The following is a 13,354-nucleotide window of genomic DNA, read 5'->3' as shown; positions in this document are numbered from 1 at the left end:
GTATAACCAATGTAAGATTTATTGTACGTAAATTATTTATACGCTCTTGAGTGTCCCACTTCTTCTGCATCAGATCACGGATATAAGATCTAATCACAGCTTTATAATCCACTGTATGGAAAAAGAAGTGGTGTCACAGGTTTCTTCAGTGATGACAAAAGACGATATCGTATTGGCCAGTAGCGACAAAATTACATAGTACAATGATTTCAATTAAAATTCTGGAGGGTTTATTTCATTGCTGAATATCTAGTCTTTACACAATGAATGTGTTGATAAAAACGTTTTTAGATAGCAATTAAAGTAATACAATATTCACATGAAATTTAAAATTAAAAATAAAAATAAAAATGTTATGGTAATGCATCCTTAAGCTACAATGCCCGTACTATAACCAGAGGGGCAAGAACCTTTCCCAAGCTTTTCCTTTACAGACAGTCGTACCACATCGTCAACATGTTTGGACATACGATAAAATATAAAGGGACATAAAAAACGACTCATTTGGAGAAAGAATTGATAACAAAATTCTTTGTATTGGTTATGAAAGGTAGCGTTCATTATTTAAAGTGAATAACACAGGTGTATTAATAAGCATTAAAAAAACCCGAACCCACATACCTCGTATTTGTCAAAAGATAAAACTATTACGAACTAATAAAGTAATATTTGATATAGATGTTTCTCAGTGGTTATCATATACAGTCAATAACTGGTACAAAGCAGAGGATGGTCCACTGCCGGGTCAATCAGAAGACAATGAGACGACGTTCCTAAAATCACGTGTGTTTGTCTTCGCGCTACTTCATAAGGCAGCATGTGCGTAGACTAATTTTAATGACATCGATATCATCAAAATGGTAGAATTTAAACTTCTTCCCATTGCATCTTTCTGCATAGACACTGCCATTAAAATACCATGCATTCTCAATGTCATTGTGACTTTTCAGTCGGTTTATCAGCATCATGTTTACCTTAGTGAAGTCATCCGCCAGGCGAATACAAGCCTTTTCTTTAATCTACTTGTGTGCCATTATTACCTTTGATTTGGCTTCCAAGGATACAAACTTGTCCAAAACTGGTTTTACAATGGACTTGGACATATCCTATGGACTGCTGAAATCTCGCTGATGTTAATTTGTATGCCTGCTTTCGTCTTTATAAGTTCAGACACAGGCAAACTGTAGTGCAAATGTGGTTGCGCAGCGTAGAGAAAATGACCAGTTTTCATTTTCCGAACGAAGCGAGCAAAGGTTGGCAACGCACTTCCCTCGCTTCGGTTCAAAAAGTATTTTTCGTGTCAAAATAACATATCGCCACCATCAAAGGTACACTCTCAGTTCCTCACTAGGTTGTGCTCTCCAATTTCCAACCCCATATTTAATAAATACTCACGTGAAATATGTTTTATTCAAGATTTTAAGGGCCACTCGTGGTATTCAGTTCGTTCTTCGCCTCCCTTACCCTTGCCAGCTTCCGGCTCAACGGAGTGAAGGAACAAGAATAGCAAAAATTATAAAGACATATCATATTGCCTAATTTTATCATGATTCTGTTGGATTGTATTTGTCTTAAGTGTCGGCGTTATTGTTAGATCTTTTGTGACGTTCATTCTACAATAAACACACTTCTGGCGTAGTGGGCGTATGAAGCATGGGAGGTAACTCTTTATGTATTCCATACGGAATAATAACTTGTTCCTTCACTACTTTGAATCAGAAACTGGCAGGGGTAATGGAGGCGAAGAACGGTCTGATATACCACGAGTGGCGCTTAAGATGTTGAAAAAAAACATATTTCACGTGAGTAATTATTAAATATGACTTTGGACATCTTAGAACACAACGTAGTGAGGAATTTGGAGTGTACCTTTAATGGTGGCGATATTTTATTTTATCATAAAAAATATTTTTTGAACCGAAGCGAGGGAAGTGCGTTGCCAACCTTTGCTCGCTTCGCTCGCATACATGAAGACTGGTCATATTCTCTACGCTGCGCACCTTCACTTGCGCTACAGTTTGCCCGTGGTTCAGAAAACGTATCCAGAAGGTGTTCTTGCTCAGATTGTTCCTTATTGAAGACTTCTTTGTTGGACTTTCTGGAAGACTGCTCATGTTCGTTGGACAAGGGGGGAGCCTGGGTAACCTTGTCTGAGGCACAATTTTTAGGGAGAGTTCCTCAATTGGCTTACATTTATCATTCAAATCAGCTCTGTTTCATATTTTCGGACTCTAGAGCTGAGACATCGTTTTGTAGTTTCTCAAACCCTATCTCTTTCAAACCACACCCCGATTTCATAAGTTTTTGCTCACATTTCAAACTGGGTTTGGCAACTTGATACTGCTTTATTTTTTAACTCAAATGTATTTTCTAAAATAGAAAATGCCCACACACCTTACGCAATACATTCACAAAACTCAAACTGTACTATTTTTTAGTTTAATATCAATTTCAGTACATTCTGGGAAATGTATTTTCTCAAATTTGAGTAAAAACTCGAACTTAAGCCAAAACCCAGATTTAAGTTCGGGGCCTGGTTCTTAATCTCATGTTTCAGAGTTCCATGAAGGGATTTTACGGCTGTGTCAACTGCCGATGTGATCAAGGCTTGTCTTAGGCATTTCAGATAGTGTGTTCCTTAGTTCTGCAATCTCAAGCGACTCGTCGGGCATTTTTTGGAGGCATGATGACTGTAGAAAAGTATGATAGAGTTCTTCAGTGACAAGATGCCTCAGTAGCAACGTGGTCGCAGGCTTGATGTTTGACGTGACATTTTGATGTGTGAGATTCTTTTTTCCCCAAAGTTAGTCACAGAGTCAAGTTAACACGTGGGATGAATCACAAGAATGGCAACTCTTTGAAGACCACAAGGACATTTTGTTGGAGCTCGTGTGTTGTGGCCAATAAGGTTTGAATTGCGAGAAGACAAGAAAGTCTGAACAGATTTTATATTGTTTAAGAAATACAGTTCTCTCTACCACCATGTATAGTGTAAAAAAGCACACGTTCGCCCTGAACCATTATAGTTAAAGCACGAGGACGCTACTGTATACATGGTGGTAGAGCGAACTGTATTTCTTTCTAAGATGCCATGTTTAATACTTACCGACGATCAATGTAAGTCACAAAAAAAATAGAAGAAAGATGTTGTGGAGGACATAAATGTACCATCCATGTTCCGGGCTAACTGACAGACTATTCTACTGATGTGCCAGACCCCCTTTAGGGCACACTCCTCCGATGAAACAAACAAGCACACGTTTCAATATTGTTTACGTTCAGGTCAAACATCTTTTCTTTAATATTTCAATTACATTTGTGATTTTCGTAAACCCAGCGGGGCAACATTATTGTGTCTATTTTAGTTCTACCTTTTATTCAGTATATCTGGGTCAAGATGGCACGACTACCACGAATGTTGACACGGGACTGTCGAGTCAAGTTGAGGCGTAGTTTCCGTCGAAAAACTTTATTGTAATATTTCCATCAGACATATTAGCTGACTCGAGCAACTGTACACCATGACATGGAGTGCTAAGCGAGTTAGGTGCACTGTATGAAACTGCAGTTTGCAGTGACAACTGACTCGAATCGGTCTGGGGCGAGGTAACCTGACGTGAGGAGTCATCATGTGAAGAAATTAGCAGGCGTGTTGCTGGACTGGACTATATAACTGAAAGCCTTTCGCTGAGCAACTTGTTGTTATGTAACTTTTTAATGACTGTTCTTTCCTGTGACCAGCGTACCAATACCGGCCTCGGACAACTGCGTATCTGCTGTAGCGCGGACACAGTGGTTTGTGTACGTTTGTGATAAACACTCTGACATCATTGTTTTAAAAGTACTGTTCCCCATGGGTTCCTGGGAATACCAACGATCAGGGGTAGGCTTTGATAAAGAGCACTGAAAGACAGAAGTATTTCATGGATTTCTTTTTTCAAGGGACAGACAGAGGCTTTGTACGGGGTTCACATCCTTTGTCTCGTACATCCGTTTCTGTTTCGACTTTTCACGGCTGTCAATGCCATTTTGTTGGACTCATTGTATGCCATACGGAAATATTTAACCCCAGTATCATCTGTAGGGAACACAAAAGAATTGTGGCGCAGATCCTGAAGACCTTCAACTCCACGACGGCTAAAATGAATTAGGCTTACTTCGAACCAGACTTTTCTGACCAGACTACACGGCACTGATTCGCGAGTGTGCCAGTTGAATACAGTTTGTCTAAATGTCCAAGTCATATGGCGGCGGGTTACATCCTTGTCTGCTCGCTTCATCTCTTTGACAACTCCAATGAAAATATGGTTTGATGTCATAAATTCTTTGCCATGCATAATGTTTCTTTGAAGCTCGATGGAGGGGATGTGATGTGCGTATCTTTAGCATCACGGATGGATGTCATAGCAGTCATATACTTTGGATGCCCTTCCAGCTTTAGTCCGGACTTCCGCATCAAATCTTCGTATAATGGAGTTTAGTTCTTGCACCGAACGCATCTCAAAATCAACGGGGGAGTTGTTTGATAGGAGCTAATCTGAAATAGTGTGTGTCTTCTGTTAGATTCTAGTCTATGTGATACGGATCACAGAGGAAGAAGACATGAGAAGTTATGTAAGTAGTACTGACAAGTGCCAACAGTGTTTGATTGTGTAGATAGATTTACATTATTATGAGTTTTTTACGGAAATAAATAACATATATGCGAACTTAATAGTCTCGATTCCTTTTTTAATTACCTTTCAATATTTTCAATGTCAATTATGTCCTTACTGCTGTTGATTTTTCGTTTCGTGTCTTAGCCAATTCCGCCAATCAATTTTCATTGGCACGTGCGAAGCGACCATTGCCAGCGTCAGTAATCTCACTGTCAGATGTACGTGTCAGTTCAGTCTCCGGAACGCTCAGTCGCATTTCGTCATCGCTATCTTCAAGGTCTGTTTCTAGTTTGAAGTCTAGTTCGTGTGTTCGGCAACCAGTTCTAAGATTTTCGATCACACATTTTCTAGCCATATTTCTATGGGCAAAATAGAATTCCACCACTCGGCACGTTTCTCTGACTTGAACTTACAGTAATATACGGCAACGTTTAATACAAATTGATATGTCAGCGTCAGCTCTTATTGACTGAACTGACGATACATATTCTGGGCATTTTCCACACTAATATCATTAAAGTCAGTATTATTGCAACTTGTGCCAGAAAGTAATACAGCGTTTGTGCCAAGGTATTTGTGTGCGGTTTTAGGCCTTTCTTTTCAGGTCACAGTCTCGCATACCTGACTGTACTGATTTTACCATCACAAGGGATAAATATTTCAATGCGAAAACTGTAATGGATCTTTTTTATAATGTTAATCATCATTTAATAATTTAATTTTTAAAGTGAATTGTTTTAAATAGGATTGTGAGATAAATCAATATGCTTTCTACATAGATAATTTGTATTATAAAATGGTAGTATAAATTAGCAACTGTAAATTCACAGAGGATTAACGTAGTGCAAAAGTAAAAGTATCTTTCTCCATGGATTCCTGAAAACATTCAAAGTCACTTTTGCTCAACTATACTTTTTAATCGTAGCTTTTTTGTTTTGATTTGTTTTGTTTGTTTTGGGTTTTTTGGGGTTTTTTTTGGGTTTTTTGGGTTTTTTTTTTTTTTTTTTTTTGGGGGGGGGGGGGGGGGGGTTCTTTTAAATTCTGACTAAATGTTCCTACCTTCGCCAGCGGCTGAAGGGATGGTGTAAATCCAGCTTGGCTCGATGCAGGTAGCACAAGTAATGTACGTCCCCGTGGTCCCTAGTATGGCGACCTACCTTCAGTTGTTAGTAATGTATAGCCCGTGTTTTATGTTGTTTTGTCTCAATAGTACTCTTAGTTTTAACTTTCCACACCACTGTTAATTATAAGTATGATAATCTAGTTGTTTTATAATATACACATATTCCTTTTCAATATGAAACATGTTCTTGTCTCGATATGGCGGAAATACTGCCGATTTGACGTTAAGTATTAATTCACTCACTCGTCACGATATGATCATGAAATATTATCTCACATACTCATTCACGTTCATTTATGCCGAACACTGTAATATTCTCCGTGCACAACTGAAAGACCTTGGCCACAGTTTAATTGCAATTAAGCAAAACCAATGGTAACCCTAAAACGAAATGGGATCATATTACAAACACTATTCTACAAGGGTAATTAACAAGTCAGAGTGCGGAAATCATCCACTATTGGCTTACAATAGTTTTTTGGTCAAGCAGAACGTCCCAGGGGAAATAACTACGACGCCATAGGTCACTCTTCTCTTGAAGTTTAATATTTGGTGGTTTCTGTATTTGAAACATTTTTTTTTCACAAAAAGGCTATTCCGAGTTAGAATAGAACTGTAACAAAGTTGGTAGTACTCTGCTAAGCGTATCGGATGGTATGACACTGATTTGGTTGAGTACGTGTCGATATATGTCCCTTATGTGTACAGCTGGGATGTACAAACATTTGTAAGAATCTGCAACACGAATTCGTACAGATTAAACATCGGTTGTAAGCCAAACATTATTCAAATTGTGTTCAGTACAAATTCAGTTGTGACAACAGGACGAGGTAGCCTTGATGCTACCAACGAAAGTGTTGTATTCCTTGAATCAGAGACCATATAATCTATTATATGGTCTCTGCTTGAATATATTTGTCGCACTCGATTTTGTCAATGTTGTAAACTTGCATTACTCAGATCTGTCCTTCCACATCAACCTGACACATTGTGATATAAATGTATACTGTTACCTAAAGTGTCATTTAGCCAAACTCGTTCATTCACTTGTTTTTCAATATCGCTGTTGTTTGGTAAATCCAGGTTTTGTTCATTTGACTTGGCGACATGCCGTGTATAGATACAACTTCCGGTAAAGAGCTGGAGTCGTCTCCCTTTACTCTCCAGTTCCGGAATCCACAATGGCCAACATGTGATGCGGAGATGTAAGATCCACATATCCCTGTGATATAGAAGTCTTCCATAGAAACTAATGGATGGTGCGGAATTGTTCCCAGAAGGTCTTGGACGAGATCACCGGAAATGACATAGGAAGGACCATGAATGTAACTTGGAAACTTTTCCCCTTTGAATTCCTTCACCGACACGAAATACTTAGATTTAGGATTTCTGATAACAGGTGCTCCCGAATCTACATAGCCCATCATAATTTTGGGTGTGGTCGAAAAAGTTGTTAACCTTTCATATAACAATGGCACATGTACATACACATCATCGTCAACCTTATGCACAAAATGAACATCATTGAAATGTGCAGCAGCCCATTTGAGCAGTCCAATGCTCTTATAGATCAGGTTTGTGTATATATCCTCCTTGTTTATTTGAACGATATCCTGATGCTTGCGAATTTCGCCTTGAAGTTTCACGTCTTGAGATGCGTTGCCTGTTCCTACAAAGAAAACCAAACATTGAGGTTTCTCGGAAACATTCTTGATGGCCGAACCCCATGTTTTCCGGATTGCTTCACGATGCCTGAAGTGACTTAAAGATGAAATGACTGCAACCAAAAGCCACAGTGTGTCGTCCTTTGCTCTCTCCTTACACTTGCTGCTGTCGACACGAAAGTGGATCTCATCAACAACCTTGCTCGCCGTACGTGTTGTCCTTGTTTTGACATTACTCCAGTTTGTTTTCATTATAGTGCAGCATGCAAAATTGTTATCCCCACAAACTACGTTTGATGGCGGTCGATTATAGACAAATGGTTTTAAAATAGGTATCGTACTAACAATTGATATTGCGATAAATCCTCCAGTCCATCTTTTGATTCTCCCCATCGTGTGTTCGTGAATACCAGGTGTTCTGAAAATAAAACAAATGGTTATATGTTTCACTTCATAGAGGTAACATACTCAGCTAAAGAAATGATGTAGATCTGTGAATGAATGGCCTACATTCGTTTTACATGCTGTTGTTGGGAATATAATTGATCAAGTTGGTCATACGTTCCACTTTATTCGTCCATTTCATTTCTATGTTTTTTTAAAATATCAATTATTATATCATTTGATATCAGTTAAAGACAACATGATATGCTTCACACACTTTATCAGATTCGGAGTTCCTGATCAACGAATTAGTTAAACGCAAATTCGATGTGTAGCATTAAGCCACCTCAAAGAATTTGTTTTTATAGCAAATGGGACTGCTGAAATAATTTAGGAATTAACATTACTTATCAAGACAATCCATGTTCAGTGTGGCGCTTGGTTACAGTCAGCGGTGACCAAGCGCCAAGTGCAAAGCTTCGATTAGTTCTTAATAATGTGAAATTCACTCTCAAAGTATCGATACCTATAGCCTGTTTTATTATTGTTTTGTCTTAGTAAATAAAGTAGTTTTAGATTTCAAAACATGTAGACATAACCCCGAATGTTATTTATTTATCAATTTAACATTTCAATATACTGTCTTGAATCTATATTGAGGGAAACTGAGCTTAAAATATTAGTGTAGGTTCATCATGGACCAGTGAAGACCCCGGGGTAGAATAGGCCTTCAGCAACCCATGCTTGCCATAAAAGGCGACTATGCTTGTCGTAAGATGTTCAGGTTGTCAGGCTCGCTCTCTTGGTTGGCGCATGTCATCATTGCCCAATTGCGCAGATCGATGCTCATATTGTTGATCACTGGATTGTTTGGTCCAGGCTCGATTATTTACAGACCGCCGCCATATAACTGGAATATTGCTGAATAATCCAGTGATCAATAGCATCAGCATCAATCAGCACAACTAGGAAACGATGACGTATGTCAACCAAATCAGCGAGCCTTACCACCCGATCTCGGTGTTACTAAAACTCAATTCTAACCCGGAGCTTCACGGGTTATTAATAGGATGGCCTTTGATGATGTAGCAATAACCTTGTCCGCAGCTTATTGTTGTGTGATGTTTAGTAACAGATACCAGACAACTAACAAGGGCGGTGGTTTCAGGTTAGGAAAAAATTAGTTGGAAAAGGATGTCAAAATACTGAGAAGAAAATGTTGACAATAGTCTACCTATGTCATATTATATTCGTGCATGTCGTTCTTGGACCGTGCTAATATTTTCTTGTTGAGTTGTACCCTAAGCAGGATATAATTATAATTTTTAAAACTGGATATATATGTACATAAAATACATTTGTTAAGTAGCATTGTTACGAGAGTGTATTTTTCTGTAATGTATATAATCATTGATTAGGTGATAGTTATTATGGGTTACATTTCGCATCATATATGTTCAATGGTAATAGTATCTTAGCGGTACACGGTTTTTGATAGCACTCCAGAGTTGCCTCCCTCGAGGTATTGTTTATCTTGTTGACTTCCAGCTATCGAGAATGTTCTAAGTGAATGGCGATACAGACACCCTTTGCTCGAATGTTCCCGATACTGTGTCAGTATATACACAGTATATATAGAAGGTTGTTGTGTTGACGGACACCCACACGGGTTTACACTAAGAGTTATACTGGTGTTGTGTACCTCTGCCTATCAACGTCTGTCTGTCAACAACATCATCTACATTCACGACTGTCGCAGTTCAAGACTGTCACTCTGTGCCTGACTGTTCTCTCATTGGAAACAAGCTTCCGTATATTAGGTCTCACTGTAATACCAAGACTCTGGTGAGATAATATTTGATATTGATGACCCATTACCTTATGACTCAACGCAATTGTACTAGAAATGTGTATTGTGATTCAATGTTACTTGCTCATTGATTCCTCAATATATTATCGAATATTTTAGACTTGTCTGTGTTATATTTTGCTGGTTCAGTGGGGATTTCTTATATCTTATCTCAAGGCAATATACGAGGGGATATGCGCCTCGCCCTGACAAAGCGAAATTTTGGAATTCATACTGCTTTATTTTTCAACATAGTCCCCTTCCAACTTCACACACTTCTCCTATCTGGTTTGCCAATTGCTGATTCATGATCTGAAGAACTCCACATCTTGGTCCCCTAAAACACCCTCCACATCCCGAAATTTCGGAAAGAGGTAGAAGTCGCTAGGTCCGGTGAATAGGGAGGGTGAGGTAAAATTTCCTACCCTGCAGTTTACATTGCAGCTCGACTGGACTGGGACCAGTTCTCCACGCAAAGTCCAGTGCATAGTGATTATGTTTACACAACACAACATATTTACATAACACCCATACGACCCTTGAGTCGGCATCTACAATATCCGGTCCTAACTGACACGGTGTTGACATTCCCTAGCGGATGGGGAGGAGGGGTGCAGAATTTTTTCATCATGGCTCTCAAGGCTGGTTAACTTCATAATGAAAAGAAGAGGTGCCAATTTAAAATTGACAAAATGTAGTAGAAGTATCTCTCCAAATGCAGATTTATGGTCTTACTTCCTGTTTATAGAACATAAGAATGATCTGGGCTTCCTTTCACAAGGCACGAATGTAGCCTGTCTTCTTTGCGGCTGGACTCTGATCGAGGGCACAGTGGGCAGCAAATCGCTGAATCGTTTTGAAATAAATAAATAACTGAACGACTTTTAATCCTGAACTCTAATTGTTTGAGTTGTATAGTCTGAGTTGGCTCAAGCTGGATAAAGAACATAAATAAACCCAAAACATCCAGGATAAACCTTGTAAATATTGATGGACTACCTCATATTACATAACGGTTTGCGCAAAACAACTTAAACAATTACCTCATCGTGACCAGAAAACAGATGACACATAATCACGTGCTCGTCAAGTTAAAGTTTGCATAGAAACAAGAAAAAAATACTATTAATATTAATGATACCCTTCAGAAATTGCTGGAACCTGTTGCAATACAAGAAGACACTCAATGGTTGTAGAAACCTTTGCCCAGTATTCTCAACAACGGTGCCCAGAGAATAGAAAGAAATGTCTACCGCAGCAGACTGTCATTGCTCTCCACAAGCTTGAGGTCGCCACAGCGATCAGAGTTATCCGCCCTAATTACTTCCGGGTTTTCAGAGGAAACAAAACGTTGCGCGAGGTGCACGTAAAATCACATAGAAATGCAAATAATCCCTACACCTGTCACGGCATCGTTTTAATATTGAGTGGGCCCTGTTTTAGTCACGAAATGGATGAAATATCGCCGAGGTGACTTCAGATATTAACTCTCTCACACACTCACTATTGACAGAAAGTGGTTATGCCTTCGACGATCAATGCATTTATACATCCACAATCGTTTTAATCGAAGAATATAGTTCTTATAAGTTTCTATCATATTGTATTGTCCCAAAAGTCATATATATTTTAATGCAAATACTAGTTTAATACCATGTTTTATAACACCTCTTATTAAGGTATGGCTTTTTAGTCCCCTTGTGGCTGAACTATTGCTGATGTGACTATAAACCAGTCACTCATAAAGCACAAAATACTTTGTTTAACGCGGCTCTCAGAAATATTCCTTATATATGTCGGAGGGTTGTAAATATTAAGTAGGAACCGGACAAGCCAGTGATCAACATCATGGGTTCAACCAACTGGGTATGTGATGAAATGTGTCCACCAATTCAGCGAGCTTGACCACCCGATACCTTTAGTAACCTCCATTGATAGGCATGTGTTGCTGAACACCAATCGGATATATTATAATTATAATAGAGTGGAAGCTGTCAAAACCGGCATCTGTCCAATCCAGCAAGTTGTCAACATTGGCATAAAAACTCAGTCCCATCCGTGGCTTGTACATTTATCATCAGCTCTATAATCCGGCACATTGTCTAAGCCAGATTATTTATCAAGTCCCAGTGAGTGCCGGTTTAGACAGCTTCCACTGTTTGTGATATTATGATTAAGACATCGCACCCATGTATCTAAATGAAGAATTACTCAACGTTCTATATAGAAAAAAGTTTTATGGATAACACATTCTTTATTCTTTGAGTGCACCCAAGAGATGAAAAAGTTGTTTTCCATAAAATGTGTTCTATATTGTACGTCTCAATTTAAAATTTAAAATGACACTCAAAAAGTCATTGAACGTTCTGACAGCAATGCAATTAAATATATTAATGTTCAAAACACATGGTCTTTATTAACCAATGCAGAAGCTCCATGATATATGCATCATCTATGTAGATTAAAGAATCTTTCACAAAGACGCAAGGAAGGTGAAAGCATTATGAAATTGGTGGAAAGGTATCATCATGGTTTATGAGAGGATCTGGGTAGATGAAAGGATTATCTAGGTAGATGAAGGTATTATGTATTTGCGTGTAAGGCATTATCTTTGTAGATGAAAGGACCTTCTAGGTGACATCTAGGTAAGCGAAATCATCTTCTACGATAGCATGTTCCGTAGCTTTCGATCAAAACCCATTACCGTCACTGATTCGTCACTACCCTGTCGGACCTGAACTTACAGAAACATTTCACTTCACAGCCAGTCTATAATAGGATCGACCTGTGTCCAGAACGAGTCAGTGCACACTTTCCCAGAGCAAACGCCCTCGTGTCTTTGAAAAATTAAAGACTGAAAAAAACCAACAAAAAAAAAGAAACAAAAAACCCGAAAAGCAAACAAAAAAACACGTAAACATTGGACAGGACCCCCGACTCCAAAATCATGATTTGTTTTGCACCGGGAACCATTTGGAGTCGGGTTCATCTAAACAATTCATATTAAAACAAACCCATGTTTAGTAATTGCAAAGACAAAGAGGGCTCGAGAGGAGATTTGATGTGCTTAAGCCTCCTTAGACTTGCCAGCGACCTGACATGACACTCTGCCTTAATACCCTTATATCAACATAAGCGTACTCAACACCCAGTTGTCAAGTTCTGCTTCCGCACACTTCAGCACATCAAGTTTAGTTTGAGGAGTGTTCTTCCATTTTCAGCAAACATCGGTCTACGCGATTGGGAACCGAGGACATGAGTCAACCAAGTCAGCAACCTGACCACCCGATCCCGTTTTTCGTCTCTTACGACGAGCATGGGTTTTGATGATCATTTCTAAGCCGGATGGTAAACAAAAGTCCCGCACCTTACACTAAAGAAACAAATAATAATATGTATGGATCATATCGGCAGCATGTCACCAACCTATCTAACGTCTGTTAGATTAAGGGCCAGTGGTGTAGTCGATTCCTCACACAGTTACATTGTGTGAAGCTCATTTTTTGTGTTTCTCGAGGTGTCATTGCTAAAACAACGTAGGACCCTCAGCAATTATGAGAACAATATCAACTAGATATATTCTAACATCCTCAAGCAGTATGTGAATATATTCACAGCATCAGATGCCACACTACTGTTTTCTGTGTCCTCGTCTTTTTGTGTGAGATACCATAAT

General features: G+C 38.9%; 1 protein-coding gene across 1 annotated transcript; it reads right to left on the bottom strand.

The window, feature by feature from the left end:
* Positions 1-6,305: 6,305 nt before the first annotated feature.
* Positions 6,306-7,838, bottom strand: LOC137262179 (beta-1,3-galactosyltransferase 5-like). The gene has a single exon (XM_067799965.1). The coding sequence runs from the start codon at positions 7,836-7,838 to the stop codon at positions 6,825-6,827; it is 1,014 nt and encodes a 337-aa protein (XP_067656066.1). The 3' UTR covers positions 6,306-6,824.
* Between the last annotated feature and the right edge of the window lie 5,516 nt (positions 7,839-13,354).

This window comes from Haliotis asinina, chromosome 14 (assembly GCF_037392515.1).
Source record: "Haliotis asinina isolate JCU_RB_2024 chromosome 14, JCU_Hal_asi_v2, whole genome shotgun sequence".
NCBI classification, from domain to species: domain Eukaryota; kingdom Metazoa; phylum Mollusca; class Gastropoda; order Lepetellida; family Haliotidae; genus Haliotis; species Haliotis asinina.
This window is presented reverse-complemented; position numbering and strand designations above follow the sequence as displayed.